General features: G+C 38.6%; 1 protein-coding gene across 1 annotated transcript; it reads right to left on the bottom strand.

The window, feature by feature from the left end:
- Positions 1-5,614: 5,614 nt before the first annotated feature.
- LOC306734012 (parafibromin) lies at positions 5,615-21,413 on the bottom strand (the record flags this gene model as incomplete). Its single annotated transcript, XM_079215335.1, has 17 exons — positions 5,615-6,465; positions 6,614-6,755; positions 7,621-7,721; positions 10,194-10,355; positions 11,222-11,309; positions 11,437-11,472; positions 11,958-12,015; positions 16,005-16,069; positions 17,078-17,156; positions 17,582-17,680; positions 18,850-19,063; positions 19,324-19,412; positions 19,712-19,764; positions 20,045-20,107; positions 20,233-20,302; positions 20,473-20,578; positions 21,283-21,413. 17 exons carry the CDS (start codon positions 21,411-21,413, stop codon positions 6,429-6,431), a joined length of 1,593 nt encoding a protein of 530 aa, XP_079071461.1. The 3' UTR covers positions 5,615-6,428.
- Positions 21,414-22,167: the final 754 nt, after the last annotated feature.

Here is a 22,167-nt window from a genome sequence, read left to right as displayed (position 1 = left end):
TCTGGGATGTTCTTTGGCATCCTTTTCTTTCTGATTGAGAGTAACAGCTATACAACTTTACCATTATCCTTTTTGAAAATGAAAGAATGTACATTGTAAAGTAAATCTAACTTCAATCAATGATATAAATGTCCTTAACTTACCCCCACCTGCAGGACTTGTCCCACTGCCAGCTGAACCTCGATCATCTCCAGTACCAGGTTTGCTGGCTAAGTGGAAATAAGAAAAGAAATTTGATTCACAATTTACACATAGTCTATGGTTAGAATAGATAAATGGATTACTCATTTATACCCATTATGTCAATAACTTACCCACACCTGCAGGACTTGTCCCACTGCCATCTGAACCTCGGCCATGTCCAGTACCAGGTCGGCTGGCTAAGTGGAAATAAGGAAATACATTTGGTATAAAATATATATAGCGAGAATAGATAAATGGATTACTTATTTATACCCATTATGTCAATAACCTACCTCCACCTTCAGGTTGTGTCCCAATGTCAGCAGATGCAGTTTGTCTCCCATCTGTTCCCACATCTGGGCCCTGTTTCTCGTACCTGGCTAAACAAAGTCAAGCAAATGTCCTATTATCCATCTTAAATTAGCGAGATGATTGACATCAGGCTATCTGGGTTTCTTCACTGCTGAAACGGTCTTGTTAATTCTAGCCAGACGTCAGTCATCTGGATAAATGTGTGCGCGCGCTCCTCTTCAGAAGGGATAATAATCGAGCACTGACACCACGATGTTCTAACAGTACAATGGCAAATAAACTCAGAGGAACCTTTTTTTTTCCTCTGCTGAGAAGCAGGAGATGATGATGAAGGCATATATTCTTAAATTTACCAGCAAAATAATTAAAATCTTTATTTGACATTTTACCAAGAAAATGAGCTTCATTTGAAATGTCAAATTCAAGTATATTGAACCTAGGGTATTTAGATTTCTTCCTGTTTTCCTGCGGCGTATACGTGAACATTGGCTCGTAATTTGGGAGTGGCTTATCCTAGAATACATCATCGATTTTTCCACAGATTTTTGGGTGTAGAGAGGACAGAATTACTGTATTTTATTTATAAAAAGGAAAATAGCTGTTTTATTAAGCACTACAGACGGTGAGCCTGGGATAGTCTCTAAGCTTACTATAGCAAAACATTATTGAATAAGAAGCACAGTCGCTAGTTGGAGTTTAAACTTTTCCAAACCAAATACATATCAGTACAGAACAGAACAGCACTTTGGTGTGGTAGCATCTCAGCTCCCAAGAAGTGGATGTCCAAGTCCTGAACAAGTAGTTTTCTCATGTAACCTCACAAAATTAAATATACACACAAAAAAAAAACGCTTTAGATATTGAGTATCAGTCTTACTACATGCACATTATTTCAGCCTGTGGAGAAATCCAAAGCTTAACAGGCTGCTTATTGATCGGATGATTATCTATTTTGGATTCAAGAAAAAGTATTTTTAGCATTTCATGTCTAAGCACATTGCCCACTTACTGCACACTGGGCCGTCAGTCCAGTTTCCAGAAATGCAATAGATGGATTGTGTGGTGTCCACTCCATCTACAGTAAATCCATCTTCACATTCATACTGCAGTTCTGTATCTACAGCAAAGAAGTCCTGGTATCCCTGAAGAATGATGACTGCGTGGGGGACTTGAGGAGGCTCTCCACATGTATGCACACTTTCTGTGAATAAGAAAATAAATCATGGATAGGAACAGGAAAAGGCGTACAGATGGAAGATCACTTGATTTTAGAAGTTGGTGATATAGATCTTAAAAGCATTGGAAAATAGCAGTAGCTATAAATGCTACACTGCATTGAATATTTATTGCGCAATTCTCTGTATTTTTCCCGAACAAATAAACAAGAAGTTAAATTAAATGGATTTAAGATTTATACCCTGATATTATTCCGGTAACCATTCCGTTTTTTTAACAGTTTTTGGACAAATACATCGAACAGACTTACTCTCACAGACCGGCACAGAGATCCAACTTCCATTAATACATTGAGCTGTTGCGTCCTGTCGTTTGTATTCATATCCTTTGTCACATGTTATCCTGATTATGTCATTGTCCTCATACCAGCCGTTAGTGCTCACAGTATATATTGCATTGGGGATGGTAGGTGGCACACAGGCTTTTTTATCTGAGGAAAAAAGAACAAAACTACAGTCAACATTGTCTAAATACAAAGTGATATCCCCTTGTGGCCCCTAAGAGGGATGCTTTCCTTCTCAGTTTCATTTGAGTATTTCTTTTGTGGCTTAAAGATAGTTAAACGTTACGTAGTTTCTCAGCAAAGAGTAACATAATTCGGTTTGTTTCTTTTCCTTATTTCCTTCTGGCGACCTCTGAAATTCTTCTCAATGAATATCATTGTAAAGGGTTACAGCCTCAAATTACTTGATCTTTAAGCAGGTGTTTGCTCCTGGAAAATATGTAATATTTGAACTTTTAAAGCATTTGTTCCTGAAGCGACACATTTCATTTGCATTTCACCCAGAGTCAAAGTATAGTGAATGTACTAAAATAATCTACTCATTTGTAGACAATGTAAATTCTGTGTTGGCATCTTATTTTAGCTTTTTTACATGAAGACACTGGACTTTTGGCTTTTTTGAAAATGTTGCATCCAAAATGAGCGGCATCGTCATGCAGAAATGAGAAATATATTTTTGTTTTGTTTGTATTGAATCCGTCAGCCTACTTTCTGTTCATTTTGTATGGATTGAATAAATTGAAGACAATATTCTCTGCAGTGTACACAAGCATGTCACAACCGCCTTAACTTTAAAGGTTTCAAAGCACCTTCCGACGGCCCAGAAGAGACAGTGATGAACATTAAAGAGGACATACAGTTCATGCTGAAAAACAAGTCTGAATGCGTTCTGCATCTCAACACTTACCTATACATTGTGGTTTAGGAGACCATATGCCATTTTCACATGTGCTTTTCGCCCACCAGCCCTCCACTGCTGGTTTATGTCCGTTATGGCAGGCAAAAGTGAGCTTTGCTTCATGGTTATACATGTCTTGTTCAGGGACCCAGTAACCACCATTCAGGCTGGGAGCTGAACAAGGCTGAGTTGCACTTTGGGCTGAAACAGGGAGAGGTAAGAGAGTACTGCAGTGAAACACTTAAGATGATAAATAAATAAAATGACAGGCGATAGAATTTCATGTTCTTACCATGAAGCAATCCTGGAAAACAAGCCAGAAGAACAAATCCAAGATATTTCACACACATTCTGTTTGGAATTAAAATACTGCACAACCAAGCAGAGTGAAGAGACCAGTTCAAATCAAAACCAGTTAATAATTGCCGTGGGTATTTTTCCAAAGCATGGGGGGGGGGGGGGGGAGTTGACCACTCTCTGTAACTGTCTCTGACATCCCGCTGTTGCTTTGAAGTCAACACATTGATAAAACACATACTGCATATTTATATCAGAGATACATGTGAGAGATAGAGAACAACACTTTGGCATCTTCTTTAAAGATTAAAATAAAATCCATATTGTCTTCGTCATTCTTCATTTTTTTCATATAATTTTCTCATCATAATGTGATATAGAAAGTCAGAGTTATGACGTAAACAAGTACAAGTAGTATTTATAGGACAGAACCTCACTATTATGAGTTTCTCTTTCATCATAATAAAGTATTATTAGCAGTCATAATGATTAGGATTGATTAAAAAGTCAACATTGGGACAGTTGTTTCTTTTCTTTCTTTACTGTATGGGGCCCGATGGTTTTAGTTTCAACTCTAATATTGTTGTCATGTAACATTCTAGTATGTTGCAGCGTTCGGCCGGCTTTCTTGCATGTTTGTTTACACAGATTTGCACCCACACAAAGTGATGCAGTTGTTTAGAGTCCAGATTTCAAAATGATTTCCCGGACTACTGTGATCAGAGGTCATCGTTATGAAATACCCAAAAAACCCAAGTCAGGCCAAAGCTCAGACTGCAGTAAAAGAGGTTAAGTTCTGTCAAAAAAAACATTTGATGATAAAACAAAACAGATGCAGAACCATATTTGATATTATGTATTAACATAACTTCTATTGATGTTGATGATTATGACGTCAACAAACGATTTGTCTTTGAGCTCCAAGTCAGTCTATGGTTGCCATCTGCTGGATCTCATGCGCTCTCTATCGCTTCCTCCAATCAAAATCACCCTGAACAGGTCAGAGCAGCGTGATGTCGGCAACAACTCCTGAGCCTTTTCATCAGAGGGGAGACGTGGACATGCAATATCGCAGGGTTTATTTTTCCAAGTTGGGATGTAAATAAAATGTCAATTGTTTAACATTTGTTGTAATTGGTTTGTATTTATTTGGGGGTTAGACAATGCATTTGTGAACATCACAAATTGCTCACAAATAGTTTATACACGTTTGTGGTCATGAAACACATTTGTCTTTAGAAACCTAAAAATGCTGCTTTAAAAAAACGATTTACACTGTTAGAAAAGGGAAATATAGATTCTGCATAGTCATAGTTTTTTTTTATCTTAAGTTACATGCCAGGAGAGAGTACTGTTGTAAAAAATTTCCCTTGACCATTATTAAACCATGCCAAAGTGTTGTTCTCACTTGCATTTTGGCTTTAAATGGATTGGGATATTCCTATTGTGGCAGCAAACTCCAAACTTTTCAAGGGTAGGGTGTATACAATCCATTCATAAATTATTTAGTGTAGAAATCTGGTATTAACACTACTAATTTTGTGTACCTATAAAGCCATTTTAAAGAGGCCAAGAGTCTGAATGTCTCACTTCAACCACAGATGGTTTCAGAAAGGAGCATTTAATGAGAATGTAAAATGATATACAGTAATATTTAAAGTCATATTAGTTGATATGCATTTGCAAACACACGCACATACATTCCTTGGAAGCAGCTCATCCGACTGTAGCGCTGATGAAAACCAGTTACGCTGCAGTCGGGGAACCTTTTTTTTAAGTCTTTATACACTTCTTTCTCCTCTAACCTTTGAGCTGGCCACCAGTTAGTCCTTTTCCCCACGGGGCCATGATGGAAACTATGTGCCTTCCTGGCTGGTGTAATCCCACAACACAAAAGGCTCATTGTTAAAGCACTGATATGAATCAAGTTGCAAATACATTCTGTGAAAGTATAACTCAAAAGTGCCTTTAGTTTAAATGAACATCCTGGATTGTTAAGTCAAATCCGATAGATTTGACGTTTATAAAATGGGCTCTAAAAGGTCAAACTAAAAGGAAGACCGATAATCAACTCTCATTCATTATTCAGAAAGCAACTGTTGTTTAGTAAACGGTCACAATAGTGACTAGTAAGTAGTAAATAGTAAGGCGATGACATGTCAATGTTGATTCAGCTGCCCCCAAGTGGCCGAAACAATCACTTATTCTTGATCAGTCTTGATTAGTCTAAGGCCCAGGCGTAGTTGGTAATCCAGCCTCGTTTCTTGTCCCCTTAAGAAGGGACTCTTCTCCGTTAGGTCGCCTTTACATACATTAATTATTTTACTATCAAATAAAACTGGAGGGAAACAAATAAATAAAAAAAGGAACACTTATTTATAATAGGCAGTGCACAAATATTTGTTTCTCTGGAAGCTTTATTGTCAATTTAATGGGACGACTTAAAGCAATACTTTCCATAATTTTTTCTCCTCTAGCACAACACCAACAAAGAAGCAAAATAAGACTTTAACATGGTCATTGCATGACCAAGAGATGTGCTGATCCATCAAAAAAAACTGAGCCAAGAACTGACTGGACTGCTTGAGAGGGCTCATCTCGCTGCGTCAGCGCAGAGTAGCATCAACAATCACTTACCTGCATCCATCTCTCTGCTCAAAGAGCTTTGGATTCGACAGGTTCCATCATATCATGTATGTACATAGTCTCATTCCTCAAACTCAGTGGTCATTTTGTTTGTACCAAGAGTCATTTTCACGCTTCTTTCAATCTAAATTCAAAATAAGTCAAAAGCCTTTTCTTTTTACCATTCACAAATGAAAACCTCCTCTGCCGTCGACCCCATTACGTTGCTTAACATCGCACTTAAATTGTTTCCACAGTATATTGCCTTTTTTAAAATAAAACATATTTTGGTATTTTTGGTACTACATGAAAACATTAGAAAACATTTACAACAAAAACACAAACATCCCCTAAATCTCCTCTCCAGTGTCCAGAGCAACATATCCAGCGCATTGCATGAGGAGTCCTCCAGGACGTGTTGGAGGAAGTTGACTGGATAATGTGTTCTCCTTCTCCTGTTAAAGTGGGGATTATGTTGGAATATGGGATGGCACCTGCAATTAAAGGGGCTACGTCTGCAAGAGGTTGGCCGAGGACAGTTGGAGGGGTCGAAGAATTCATTTGCAGGATTTTCCGAGACGCTCCGATCTGGGCTCAGAACCTGAGGTGAGCTTTGTGTTTCACCATGTATCTGATAAATGTGGAAGAGAAGGGAAGAGTGGTGAGTTTGTGCAGTGCCATCAGCTTAATTAACATAATTCAAACAGCTGAATAATAAGTAACAGTAGCGGAACAAAGACATGGGCACAGATAAACATGCAAAAACAATAAAGACAGACCTGTCCAGAGTTTCCCAAAAGCGCAGGAAGACGGGTCGGTCCAGATGACGCCTGTGACGGCTCAGCTCCAGGACGGTCACATCCCACTTCTGCACATTGGGGTCTATCACCGCCTCATCATACTTCAAATGAAAGGCTCGGACTGGAAAGGAAACATGCATGCACACATTAATACGGATGACTCTGGTTTGAGGGCAGAAATAAACAAGCAAGATTCAGTTTGGTGGCACCTCACGTATAAACCTGTGAACGATCACACTGCACCGCTCTTGCCACAAAAACAAGGACATCTTCTGGAACCCGTTGCATTTTGAAAATAGTGTCAATGAAAAGCTATTTATAAAAGAGGTTATCATCTAAAACACTATATTCCACAAAATGTAATCCACGTTTATCAGACAGTCTTTTCACCTGCAAATCAAAACTAGAATTACCGCCTCACACTATGCTTTTGTCAACCAGTCAAGTAGCATGTACATTCTTAATTTATGGGTGTGCAGTGAGGTCATTTTCACAATTAATCGATTAGATATTGGGTCTATAAGTCAGAAAAGGGTAAAAACGCTGATAATTCATTAGTTCAAGGTGACATTCTTAAATGTCTTATTTTGTCTGATCAACAACCTAAAACCAGAAGATATTAAGTTTCTAATCATGTAGAACAGAAAATCCTCAAGTTGGTGATGCTGGAACAAGCACGTTTTTTTGCGTGAAAAATTAGACGACTCAAACAATTAGTTGCAAAAAGAAAAGTTGCAGAAGTTGCTCTGATTGCATTCTGATCAGGTCCGTGCACATTTTGAAAGCTTAAGTAAGAAAAGCGCTGAAAATATTAAAACTATAATCAAATATAAAAACAGGTGTTTACTTGTCAGGTGAGAAATGTCTGAAATCATTTAAATATTGAGGACACTCAGCTTGTGGTTGCTAATGTTGACAGTTATGTTTGTTACATAGTTACGGTCTTGTAACAATTTTGAAAGAACGTTTCAGACTGCATTACTCACTTTTGGCAAAAATGTCAACAGGAGATCCATCAGGCAACAGCCACGGCCAGCCTTTGAACTGCCAGGCAGGACCCTGCACAAATACAGCCACCACTCGATCCCTGCAGGAAGACACATTCATTGGTTGTTGTTGTTGTTGTGTTGAGGAGACATTTTGAGCTCTTTTTCTACTGCAGGAACTTTCACCAGGGACCAGGAACCTTTTGAGGAACACGTTGCATTTTGACCGCAATAAACAATACAAAGTTATTTTCTGATTGTTTCATGGAGGTTATAATCTAAAGAACAAATAAATAACCATCGAACACTCAACAGATGATTTACTTTCGAGTAAGTTATGTAAGGGCCTGAGGGGAAGTGTAGTGGCTCCACCACTCGTCAGGAGAGCATTGAGATCAGGTGTGGGACGAGACACACCTGATCCTGATCTTGTCGTAAGGGAGGTAAACAAAAGTCAAGGAGGAGAACGGAGCAGAAAGAGATACGCTCTAGATAGAGCTACGAGAGGAGAAGAGAGGATTGAGCCGTCAAGTCGAATAGCGGCCTGGCTGAGAAACTTTAGTTTGAGTAGTTAATTGATAGAGCTCTGGACTGAGCTATTTTTTCCAGTTCTTTTGTGTTGGTTTAATTAAAATCCTTTAAAACCTGCAGAACTACCTGTGATTGCTGTGCTGCCCTAACTACTTTGTGTCCTCCATACCGGCCTGTTATAGTGCTTTTCTTTGAAAAATAAGGACATTTCTAAGTGACCCCCAAACTTTTGAATGGTAGTGTGTGTGTGTGTGTGTGTGTGTGTGTGTGTGTGTGCAAAGCTGTACCTTAATGCAATGATCATTCCATATTTGACCTATTGCCTAACCAGCTGGGCTCAAGCCACCAGCACAACTCTAAAATCAATTCAAATCCTTCATAAGCAGGCTCTTAAAATACTTGATAAAAAGCCTAGGAGTTATCACCACTGTGCAATTCTAATGTAAACACAGTCTCCTGAGCTGGGATAACATCATTAAATTCTCCTATATGTGTCTTGTTTTTAAAGTTCTTTATGATATGGCTCCTTCTCCACTTGATGAATTTATCAAACAAAACACGCAGAGTGGTAGACAAACTAGATCTGTGGAGAGAGGTGACTGCATCATTCCCTTTAGGAAAAGTTCCTATAGCCAGTCTGCATCCTCAGTAAAAGCAGGACACCTCTGGAATGCCCTGCCCCTGCATATCCGCACTAGCAGAACATATCCCTCTTTTAAACACGGCCTGAAGAACTGGCTTATTAGCAATCAGGTGTGTGAGCATGAATCGTGACTCCCTCCTCAATGATTGTGTGTACAAAATGTGTGTATGTTAATTGATCTTTATGATGTTTTGTTATAACCATTTCTTTCCTTTAGTGATGGCTTGTTATATCTGGCCACAGGGACTACGGTTGAAATTTAGCCTTAGCTAAGACTGACACATTTACCCCTGGGTTGATTGATGTGTACGGTCCCTGTTCAAATAAATAAAAATGAATGAAAAAAAGTGTATATATATATATATATATATATATATATATATATATATATATATATATATATATATATATATATATATATATATATATATATATATATATATATATATATATATATATATATTTTGTAGACTTAATACTTACAATATGCAATACTGCTGTACTATACTGAATATTGTTTTGCTACTACTACATTTCACTTCATAATATTACACTTATATGCCATAATATGTATAATGTACCAGCCTTCTTATTTGACCATATTATGTCATACTGTTACACTACTTTACTTTGAGGAGACGTCACTGTTAGTCTAGAACACTGAATAATGTTTCCACCAGTAAACCTGAACATGCACACCTCTCTCTGTGTGACAGCGATTATAACCACATAACTCTATAGATTATAATTAACTGGAGGATAGTCCGGCCACCCTACGGAGGAAACTCATTTCGTTTTTTTTTTAAAATAAAAGTTGGATAAAATCTCCACTTGTCCTCTCCTTATATGTAGTGAGGTGTCTGTAGGTAGAACTGACTCGCCGCTCTCCTGTCTGACGTCACACGGAGTCTCCGCTGCCAGGAATCTCACTCGCTGTCTCTCCAACAACGTTAGCTAACGTGTTAGCAAGCTGACTAGCTTGCCATTAAAAAACTGGTGGGAGGGAAATGAAGCCGCTGTAGACATCTTAACGCTGATTGGCCAAGACTCGACACGTCAAAGATCTTCTATTGCTAAGATGATCACAACCTCAGTTTTTTTCCCCGTGTCTCACTCCAATCTCAGAAACGGCGGACAGTTGACCCCCCCCGCCCCCCCACCTCACTCCCAAAAACTCTTCGGATCTACACGATTCACGTAAGTTACCTATTTTGGTTTCAAAACGGCAAATTTCGCCGAAAGGTGAGGGATTTTCATGTCTGATATTAGATTGTTGATTTTCTCATTATATTGTATGTAATGACTGAATAAAACACACATGATTGCAGTTAAAAGAAGAGCGCACAAAAAACAGGTGAACATTTTGTTTCTTCTTTCAGGGGGCAATTGAAATGCTCACCAGTCCTGTGGAGCCAGTTTAAGCGGCTGATCAATGATACGGTAAGGCACAGTGACACTCAGTGTTGCACCTCCAGGCTGGATCTGGTCTTTGCGCCTTTGAAGCAGAACCTCATTATCGCGCTGGATGCCCTGCTTCTTCTTCTCTTCTGGCGTGACGAACCTGGTACGGTACAAACAAGATAAACACAATGTTGGAACTTTATTGAGACAGCTTAATGGCAGTAAATACAGTTGTTGAATTTATATATCGTTGACTTGTGGTCTGCTTTCCACCTGCAAGTGTGGCTCCTTATGTTAGGAGTATTTGCAGAGTTCAGACAAAGCTCAGTTAAGTTCAGTGTCTAGATCACAAGCACACACAGCATGCCTGGCCCCTGTCTGTTTAAAGAGCTTTTTTAAAATCCTTTTATTCCAGTTTTGTAACTTTTTTTTCTTTGTATTGAACGAAAACCCATAGAATATGATTGAAATTAAACAAACCAAGTGTAAACGAGAGCCGCCTCCCTTCTATTCTATTCCTCCCGCGACAACCCACAAGGCCCTTGAAGGTAAGCTTGAAGCGATTCCACACTACGGCACACAAACTAAACACTGTCATACACACAGGAGTTTAGGGACCGGCCATAACAGACGAGTCCAGAAGAGTTCTAAAGCTGTTAGACTCTTAGTAAAGGGCAAAAATAAATGTGAAATGAAATGCTGTCTAAACATAACATCAAGTTATTAAACTAAAGCTGAGGCATAAATGTGCCGTGTCCTGTACCGTTTTTCTTGAATTTTGATTGTTGCTCATTTAGTCATGACTATTTAATGTTATAAAGAAAGATACAATATGAACATTTTCCAGGCCTTTTTTTTTTTTGCTCGGTTTGTGTAATGCAGTAATTTTCAACCAGATCGTCCATTGTAGAAAATGTGCCGCGGCTCAAAAAAGGTTGAAAAACACTGGTGTAATGTAATACTGTAGGCCCAAGTATCTCTCATTCAACTATAATAAGGAGAGGAATTGGCAGAATGCAAACTTACTTAAGATCCTGGAGGAGATCCTTAGCATTGAGCATTGTGATGAGCGAGGTGGTGGCAGCGGGGATGATGACGATGGGTGTTCGGGACCCTTTAGAGAGTCGTGATAGAAAGACAATTAAAGGAAGAGAAACCCAGAACCATGAAAAAATAGACAAAGATTTGTAAATTAATGTATTTATATGATTGACAAAAAATGAAAAGTGAAAGCAGTTTACCTTTCTTCTGATTCGGTGGAGGTCGGGCTTGTGAAACTAGAGGGAATAGAACAATTTCAAAAGTGAATGTTCAAAGACATTTGTAGACTCCTTTACATTTCCCGAGAGGTAAACAATGATGCAAATAATCCTTGATGAAACTGCTTTGCTGTTCTACGGTTTCAGGTCTGTTACTCCTGTTACGATTACTTTCTTAAAAACGTTTTCGAACAACATTAAGTATTAGGGGTTCAGGTGCTGATACTAGAAAGGTATTGCAATACCCTGTCATTAAAATGTTATTCCATAACTTTTTCAGAATTTGCGTATTGGCAGTATTTTGCGAGATATTGTTTTAAGTTCGGCTCCTTTATTGATATCACTGCTGCAGGGCAAATGTGTCAGTCAACCAGTCACATCATCATTTACAACAAACAAGACTGGTGCCGTTTTGTTGTCCTCTCACATATCCAGAAATGCACATACACATGTAAGCAGATATATGTATGAATGTACTTGGATATGTCAAATTTAGCACCAACCTGGACGAGGGACCGGCTGCAGCGCAGGGGTCTGGGCCTTCCGAGCAGATGCTCCTTCCTGGAAAACATAACAGCAGCCATGGGTGATATTAATAAGTGCACTATGCATTTGAACCAGCTGCTAAACACAAATCATTCAGACTGAGACACATGAGGGCAGGGTTCATACACATTCTGACCAATAGATTTCCATGACTTTAAACCAAATTTCCATGATCAAACATTTTGTGAAATCTCAGTGTATACATAAAGTGAGAAAATGTAGTATTTAAACTAACAATGACAATTCCAAAGCATACAGTATACCTTAAATGACACAAATGAATGAGACAATAGTTTGATTAAAATAATAAACATTTATATAGATGCCTGCTTATATTTGAGCGTCTTTCTTTTAAAAGCATGTTCATTATTTCAAACTCAGCGTAAATGAACGTCATGAACACATGAATATAACACCTTTCCATGACTTTTCCAAAACTTGTGTGATTTTATTTGTTTCAAGGACTTTTCCAAACCTGGAAATAATCATTTTAAAATGCAAGGACTTTTCCAGGTTTTCCATGACCACAAGAAGAAGGTAGTACATGTTGAACAGTCTAAAAGCTCTGACACACCACCATCTGAGTGTCTGTAGTAGGGCTGCAACAACGAATCGATAAAAATTGATTCTCAAAAGTGTTGGCAACAAATTTCATTATCGATTCGTTGTGTCGCGCGATTGTTACGCCAGTCAATAAGTCGGAGGGGAAAAAAAAAAAAAGCGGCGCAGAGCAATTGGCCGCCAGCGTGTCTGAGATTGGAGTGAGACACTGAGAAAAGTTTAGATCGTGATCTTCGCAAAACTAGAACATCTTTGACGTGTTGAGTCTTGGCCAATCAGAGTTAAGATGTCTCCAGCTCTTAATTACCCTCATTACCCTTGTTATTAAATGGAAGCTAGTCAGCTTGCTAGTCAACATGCCGTAACCCCCCGGTCTGGTTCAGTTCACGCAGTCACTCGTTAACGTTAAACCGGCACACCGGCGGATCTGGCTGCAGGTTTTTATTTTTTTTACTCAAAGTAGAATGAAGCAAATCACGTAGTTGGGCTCTGCCAACAACGTGATGCCGTGGTCATAAGAGACCCAGATATTGATCAGATGATGTGAATGAAAAAGTTTAAGGCAGGTGGAGGTCCAAACAAACGTGAGAGGAGCAGTACAGCTTCCCACTGTCCCAGTGTTTCATACATATTGATAAAGCAGGGTATGTAAAAGCAGCCTCTGCTCCAAGGAGATCAATTACAGTGAAAAGGGCTCACATTTGGCAGATGTAAAGCATACATGTGTATGTTTTTAGTGTTAGTCCATTTTTATTTTATTTTTTTAATTAACAGCTCAGGGATGTTCAAGGAGCAACCTGTTTGTGCTTTCTGAACACTGTCAGTTCTGTTTTTGAACAAAGGGTTGGAAATTAATGTTTTTGTTTTTTTATCCGATTCATCGATTAATCGATTATTAAAATAATCGTTAGTTGCAGCCCTAGTCTGTAGGAGAGAAGGGCCTTTCAAGCTAAAAAAAACTATTTGATAATCACTGGGAACTATTCAATCATTTTGTGCCTGAAAACATTTTGATTAAGGAAAAGGTTGCGTTCTGAAGTTCCATTTAAAAGCTGTGACTCTTTTTCCACTTATAAGATAAATCTTCATGGAAAACACATAAATGCATATTGCATCTGGAGGATGTGTATGTGGGAATATGTCTGACGAAGCTTCAGATCGAGCCTATTCCTCCACCCAATGAGTTCCTATTCAACCACTGGCGGGTTTCTTATACCAGCTGCAAGTACAGCCGTCTGATAACTAGGGCTGCAACAACAAATCGATAAAATCGATTATCAAAAGTGTTGGCAACGAATTTCATTATCGATTCATTGTGTCACGCGATTATTACGCGGGGCAATAAGTCGCAGAGAATTAAAAAAAAAAAAAAAAAAAAGCAGAGCAACTGGCCGGCCAGAGTTTCTGAGATTGGAGTGAGACACGAGAAAAGCTGAGGTCGTGATCTTCTCAAAAATAGAAGATCTTTGACGAGTCGAGTCTTGGCCAATCAGCGTCTTCATGTTCCTCAAACTTGTTTTTAATGGAAGCTAGTCAGCTTGCTATCACGTTGGCTAACATGTTTGGGTTGTGTATTGTCGTTAAAGTTACGTTATGTTCCGTTACAGTTCAGTCTTGCTTGTAAAAAAAACGTAACGTGATGAAACATGCCGTAACCCCCCGGTCTGGTTCAGTTCACGCTGTCACTCGTTAACGTTAAACCGACGGATCTGGCTGCAGGTTTTTTTTTTTTTTTTTTACTCAAAGTAGAATGAAGCAAATCACGTTGTTGGGCTTAGCCAATAACGTGACGTCGTGGTCATAAGAGACCCAGAATGAAAGAGTTTAAGGAAGAGGATGCTCTATATGTAGCAGTACAGCTTCCCTCTGTCCCAGTATTTCATACATATTGATAAAGCAGGGTACGCTAAATGCAGCCTCTGGAGGGATCAATTACAGTAACAATGGCTCACATTTGGCAGATGTAAAGCATACATGTGTATGTTTTTAGTGTTAGTCCATTTTATTGTTTTATTTAACAGCTCAGGGATGTTCAAGGAGCAACCTGTTTGTGCACTTTCTGAAGACGTTTTGCACGTTTTGAATAAAGGGTTGGAAATGAACGCCTTTTTGATAAAAAAAAAAGTTTTATCCGATTCATCGATTAATCGAAAAAATAATCAACCGATCGTTATTAAAATAATCGTTAGTTGCAGCCCTACTGATAACATCACATGGGTTTCATCCCAATGAACTACTCAAATACTGGCATCATCTCCAGAGTAACAAACGCAATGAGTGTTGAGAGCAGGCAGGACACATTTAAAACAGAATGAACAGAGAGACCAGCTAATAACTTGTTATCATTAAACTCTCCTTGTTGTAACATACAAATAATGATTAATATCTCAGCCCATTCTGTTCTTAACTTGATACCAAGGGATTAATCCCAACATTATCCATTTAGGAACACAATACAACTTCTACATATATGTTGTGTAGAAACTGATACGTGTTTTATGATTATTGTCAAACATTTTGTACAAAACAGATGACAACTGTTTTGTACAGAGTCAAACAACTGGAAAGTTTATGTACACCATAATATTTTAAAATAGAATAAGCTGTGTTTCACTGTGGTGAAAAGGGTTATTTTTTGTAATACTGTAAGATTTTCTGTGTCTGTTTTTTATAATGCGTGTAGATCAAATCAAGCATTGTGAGTCACGGGGTGTACTTCATATTCAGCCATAAAGTACTGTACAGCCTGTTTACATTTAGAGCGTTCCATATCAGTGTGCACTTAAAATAACAGGTAGATTTAAATTGCACGACCGTTAGTTGTCATTTCAAGCTTGACAGTTACCAAACATGTTTCATGTAAACTTTGATATTTTGGGGGGAATGACTTTTGATGAGAATGTCAGCGGTGAATAATGCATTTGTGGTCCCTGTTCCTGCTATACAGTCAAACGTTGATACGGCTCACAATCAGGAGAGCAGAGCAGATAACGCTCTGAGAGCAGACTAGTTAGCGAGTGCATAAAACCGGAAACTAAGATGAGGAATGAAAAGGGTTTGATCACAAAATCGTGATAATTTCCAGTGAGAGATAATTACGTTGGTTATTTCCCGACGCGAGGCAAGTTCTCTAAACATCGCTGCACGTCGGGCCTAACAACACCCTTGAACAGTACATTATTGACGATACAGTACTGCCTCTCGTACCTTATTGCTTAAATATATGCTGCCTTAAAGATACAGACTACTCTAAAACTAGAGTGGGCCGGGTACAGTGCCAATAAACGTTTCCACATGTGCATCAAATAGTCAATGAAATAATTTCAAAAGACAAGAAAACATTAACTCTGCTACTATATATTGAGATTGTTGACATCAAATGTGGGACCAGCCACAATATACATTTGAGGACTTAAAGTAGCACAGCCAGGTTTTGTTCTTACCGTCACCGACTTCAGGGTCATGCCGTGGTAGGTGCCCATGGTATCGATCTTGAAACCCTCCGTTTCTAAGAAAATAACACAGGCTAAGTTGTAGATTACTGGCAGAACAAATCAGGGTATTTTCAAAAGTATAATACAATATAATGCCTAAATATTATATAACCAGTTTGCATCTTTCAATTCTTATGCTGTGTTCACACCAAAAGTGTTGCAAATTTTTCGCACGAGTAGAGTGCATGCAAAGTCAATGCACAGTCACAAATGGTTGCGAACGCAAATTTTCGCCTCATTGGCACAAGTTGAAATTCCTCTGCCGAAAGATACGCGTGACGCCGAGTTACGAAAGCCAATCAGCGTTGAGAAGCTCAACCCGATCCACAACAAGTATAAAGCAGAACTAGTGGTTATTTCAATGGTGGATGCCGTAAATGGCAACGTTTTTAACGGAGATAAGCCGCACCCCCTTTTCGGCGCGAGTGAAGCGAATTAACCACATATAGTCGAGCGAGTAAACTCACGCAAGTAAAATAAATGGAAGAACATCATTCAAAGTTCTCAGCAAGCTTACTTTCATTCGTTATAATCCCCACCAACATAAATAAAAGTACGAGTAGCAAAGTAACGGCATTTTTTCTTTCTTTCTTTTTTATACCAAAGCTCAAAAGGCAAATGATAAATCATCACAACGTAATCAAACACATTATGCTTTGTGTGCCAGAAAATATACACCAAAACATTAACACGGATACAGTTAAACATTTATAGCTTTTTGAAACTAAATTGGACGACACTTTCTGTCTTTAACGTATATGTCTGACCCCACTGATTTTGCGTGCTTCGGGTCAAGGGAAGCCATGCTTCTGTACAGGCTCTACTCCTATTTTACCTGCCCAACATCGAATCGTACTTCTGAAAAAGGTTTGATCAATACAATGTGCTGTGTGCATCTAAAACTCAAATCAAAGTTCCATTGACCCACAAGTCAATGTTCAGTTAACCCGTTTTTTCTACACAGACACCTTTTTTAAACCTTCCAAATTAAGATTGGCTGCAGAAGCTCAAAGGAAACTCACCCTCTTTTCCTTTGAATTGCTCTTGAACGTATCTGTTGTAGGCAGCTAGGACAGGCTGCTTGTTCCTTAGGGACGGGTCCTGGAAACATGAAACACAAACAATTCCTTACTTTACATACCAGTCAGAACACCGTTAAGTCAAAACTGTCATTTATAGACTTGCAGTATTTAATGCATTTAATGAAACATTTATTGTGTGCAAGGAATGGGAGCATGTTTAAATTTAGAATTAAATCTACAATAGCATATAAAATCAAAATAAAGTGCACAGAAACAGTACTTTAAGGTGAAATGTAAGTGTAATATGAAAGTGACAAGTGTGATGTGAAAGTTGCAAGTGTATTTAAATATGAGGTATGAAGGGAAATAACTACATGCAACCTTCCAGTTGATTTCAAACTTGATATATTTGATAAAAGGAATTTGTGAGGATAAGTAGCAATTGACTGGTTTATCCAAGGCATGCCATATTACAATACAGCCACAGCCACCACACACACTCACCACTTGAGTTGTGTTCTGTGCTGGTCTCTGCTCTGGTGCTCGCCCTTCTTCTCTGGCTTTCACTGACTGAAGGATGGCGAAGATGTTCTTGGAGAAGTTCTGCAGAGGAGTAATACAGATATGATGAGTTCAACACCAACACAAAACAATTATAATTTGGTGAACAACAATAAGGTTTTAGGGTCCCAACCTAAATGCTTAGATGACCACATGAAACAGCTCTTCAAAGATGTAAAAAAGCACAATTTGTAGGCCAAAACTGAGTAACAAAACAACATAACAAATTGTGGTTCACACAGTACATTTGGAAAGTGATTTATAGGCTGTCAGAGTAATTGCTCCAAGCATACAGCCACTCAACACTATAATGGCTTTGAGAGGATCATGTCAAAGTCCTTCAGTGGCCCAGTGAAAAACTTAAGGAGTAAATACAAGCTGGGTTAAAAAAAACAAAAAAAAAAACATTCTATTGCTGCCATCTAGTGGTTGAAATCTGAACCTCGCTACACAAAGTATTTACACAGTTGGACTGTCTTGAAACATTTCCCACACTAAAGGCCATTGTCTCAGTGAGTTCAGCAGTTTTGGTAAAAAAGGGCAGCTGCTTGAGAGCTCAGGAATGTACAGTAAGGTGGTCTTGAGTTAAGATCCAAATATTTCACACCAGTTCACGTCACAAAATGCATTTCTGGTGAAAGTCTACATCAGTATAAATCTTCTCAAAGAAAGATGTGACTTGAATGTCAACCCTGTTATCGGCCCGTCACATTAGAGGAAATGTTCATTTCTCGCCAATTTCAATATTTAAAGCATTTTTCTGCTGTTCTAGTACTTCCCTTCTTTCGAACCAAAACCAAAAAAAGTTATGCAACACTACAATGCATCTTTCATCACTGTTATTTTCATTTTTGTGCCTGTACGCTGCTACTTCGACAACAAATTACCCTTTGGGGATGAATAAAGTATATATTCATCCATCCATTGCTACTCCATTGTTGTTGGTTTTTGGGAGAGAATCAAAGATCAAAGTTAATCACACAAGGGTCAGTGCACCAATGCTTTCTTGATAAAAAATACAATGTTCAGACTTTATTCACTAAATTTAAGTTACAATCAAATGTCTAATATTGAGCCAATGTGCAGGCAAGAATACAAGAAAATCCCCAAGTCTGACAATTTAGGAAATGCAACATATTGCTGTCAAGAGAGAAACAACAGCATTTGCATAGAAATACCATGTGATTCATTATCATGAAGTGGACTCTGACCTTTCCAGTGCTCTGAAGAATGGTTGTCCTGGTCCTCCAAACTCTTTCTCTGCTGACAATATCTCTGGTGACATCCACCTCAGCGTCCACAAAGCTTCTCTGCTTCAGGGTTATGTCATCATCCAGATCTGTTTTAATGGTGGAACGTTTCTTAGCCATAATCTTGGCTTTGATGGCCGCGATTTTCTCCACCGACATGGCCTCAGACAGTGATCTGAAGAAGAAAAGGTAGTTTGGTTTAAACAGCTCACTGCTTCAAGGAACTGGTCTGTGGGTGTCATTTTGCAGTAAAACATGACATCCAGCAAGCAGTTGGTTTTAGTTGATTTTTATTCGACATACCAGTGTCAGCACTGGTATGTCGAATAAAAATCACAATTTATCTAAATGATGAACAAATCAACATTGGAGAGATTACTGCCTCATACAGAAAGCACAGTATGGAGAAATGCAGCTGGGATAAATCCATTATACCTGATCTGGTCGGTCTGCACGATGCCCTCTTTGTGACCCTCCAGACGAGCAGCCAGACGCTCCTTATCCAGACGTACTCGTTCCTCATCCTGAAGAGAAAAGCAGTAAACACGCCATTAGCAAATTGCTGAAGAAAATAAGATGCAATATCTGATCCCTATGATTTGCCAGGTTGGCCACAACAATTGTGTTTTAACTGCAACAAAATGCATTTCATTCATTACAAAACGTACATGTAGAGACTTCCTTTTTGCCACCAATATTCTGACTAAGTGGACAATCAAAAGATTCAAAAAGCAAAGAAGAGAGTAAATGTTCCAGAGCTGCACTGACTAACATGTGCAAGTATAGTGTTAAAGCAACTTTTAGTTTTACTTTGTCAATTTACCTCAATCCTGGGTTTTTTGGCTTCAGAAGATACCTCATCAGCTGCTCTTTTCACTAAAAATAAAAGCAGAACAGTGGTATTAAGTCACAGTCCATTTGTTTTCATACCAACTTTCCTGCCCTGCCTACGACCTACTTGCTACAACCCCTTTAATAGAAAAGATCAGTGAAACTATGACCCACTTGCAGGATTAGCAGATAACGGATAACAGAAGATACAATTTATTAAGTTTTAGTCAAGATTTCAAGAACAACAATGAATCTAAAAAACAACATTATTACTGGAGGTGAAAATAGCTCTTCAAACTCCAAGCAACACATGATGTGAGCTTACCTTGAGTTGGCCTTTGCAAACCTATTTCTATGGGTGCACTTCTGTCAATACTTGTCGATGTAGCTGTGAAAAGACAAAATTAGAAACTGCATTAATAAGTTACAAATTAGACAAACTACAGCTAGGCTACTCCTGAAAGCTGTCATAATATTTTAGTCAATCAAAACAAATTAGAAAGTGTTACTTACAACTCTCGCCATTGAGATACGACAGCAAACCTTTTCGATCAGGTCGTCTGACAACAGGGATGTTCTCAGTCTATCAACAACATAAAAGCACGTCACCTAAAAACACTTTCAAGGCATTTGTGGAGATTTTTTTTTCAAATGCTTTGTGAGACAGAAAAGGTGGCTGAAATAATAGATTTTACTCAAATAATAATGACACTGACAAGTTAAGGCACTTTGATAGTGACTCCAGTTACTTACAGCAGCTCTTCGCACATAGGATGGATGTGGAAGATGCACATTGTTGAGCAAGAACAAGATAGAGTCCAAAGTATAATACTCTTTGGGTTGGCCCTCTTTACCAGTCCTGAGGGTAGAAACACAAGCAAAAACACAAACGATAAACCTCTTTATCATCGCATATGACTAAACTGCTTCAGCTTGCTTATTTAAATTAATTTAAAGTGCCTGTCTGTAATAGTCTGTAATACAAAGTACATATAACGTTAGTTAGATTACTTGCTCAAAGTAACGAAACACTGGATCTGAAATTAACGCAGAAGTATCAACATGTAACGTTATACGGTTGACGTTAATCTACTGACTAACGTTAAACCGTCTGCAGCTTAATTTCCAGCATTACATGACAACAGTTTGCTTGTTAACAGGGTAAACAAAGCTGCTTCCAGTCCAGACTGATACCATGAAGAGACGTCTATCTGCTTGATCCACTGGACCCCTGTGACTCAAGGATTGGTAACGTCCTGAGTAGTTAGCATCACAACACTATTAGCTAGCAGTGCATCTCTCTAACACGTTTACGTTTTAAAATATATACAAATTAAAACGTATATATGCTAGAAAAGAGGCCTCGCGTGTTTGTCACAATACGCCAAAGTAACCAAAGAGTGCTTAAAGTTTTAAGTACAACAGCGAGGAGTCTAGTTAGGTTAGCATTTTAGCATCTAGCTAGCTAGCGAGCCGTGCGCCGTTCCCAGCACCGCAAGGCAGTAATGGGCTTCAGCAGCGGGCCTTCAGAGGCCATTCAAAGACAGTTGGGCACTGACATACCCCCAGATTATGTAGTTGGTCTTCACATTTTTCGGCCATGAGAACTCTCCAAATATAACTTCATCTCCTTTGGCGACGATTTCTTTTTTCTGGATGTTATACTGACGGAGAACACTCAACACATCCGCCATCTTCACTTGTCTTGATGTAGTGCGTTTGCAAGGCCCCCAGTTATCAACATCACGTGGCCTCGCAAGATGCCTGATCCGTTTAAAACTTTATAGACCGCATGTCAGAGCAGGAGGAAGACAAACAAATGTCTCCATGTTTGCCAGGCCGAAAAAGCACTCGACAGTAATAAATGTAATTCTTGATATTAATTAGATGGTTTGTTAACACTGGTAAGCAGTACTGGTTAAGTCCCAGTGCCTTGCTCAAGGATACTTCCACAGTCAGTGATATACCCACCCGCAACATAAATAAGTTAATTTCCAGAAAAAAAGAAAAACTCCAGTATTTGAAGAGCAGATAATTTGTTGGAATGCTTCGGCAGTCCTACTATTGTTCTGCACATATTTATTCAACTTCCACTATTTCTTCCATACTTTTTCTGGACATCTTCTCCTCCTTCAATTTTTAGATACAGAAACCGTTCAGCTATCAACATGTTCAGCTCTTTAATGACACACGTTCCATATCTTTTCATATTTCAAACTTTTTGAATTACTAAGCTTTTTATGACTTTTTTTAATGGGATCTGAAGAAAATCTTCAAATCCTCTTAAACTTCTTACACTTTAAAAGCTTTAAAGTTCTGCATACTTTCAGCTACAGACACCATTTACACTTTTAAATGTTGACAAAACCTTTAACTATTACTCTATGATTAATATTTTTTAAAATATATTTTATACTATTTGATCCATCACCGTTTATTTTTATGCTT

This window comes from Taurulus bubalis (genome assembly GCF_910589615.1).
Source record: "Taurulus bubalis genome assembly, chromosome: 1".
NCBI classification, from domain to species: Eukaryota; Metazoa; Chordata; class Actinopteri; order Perciformes; family Cottidae; genus Taurulus; species Taurulus bubalis.
This window is presented reverse-complemented; position numbering and strand designations above follow the sequence as displayed.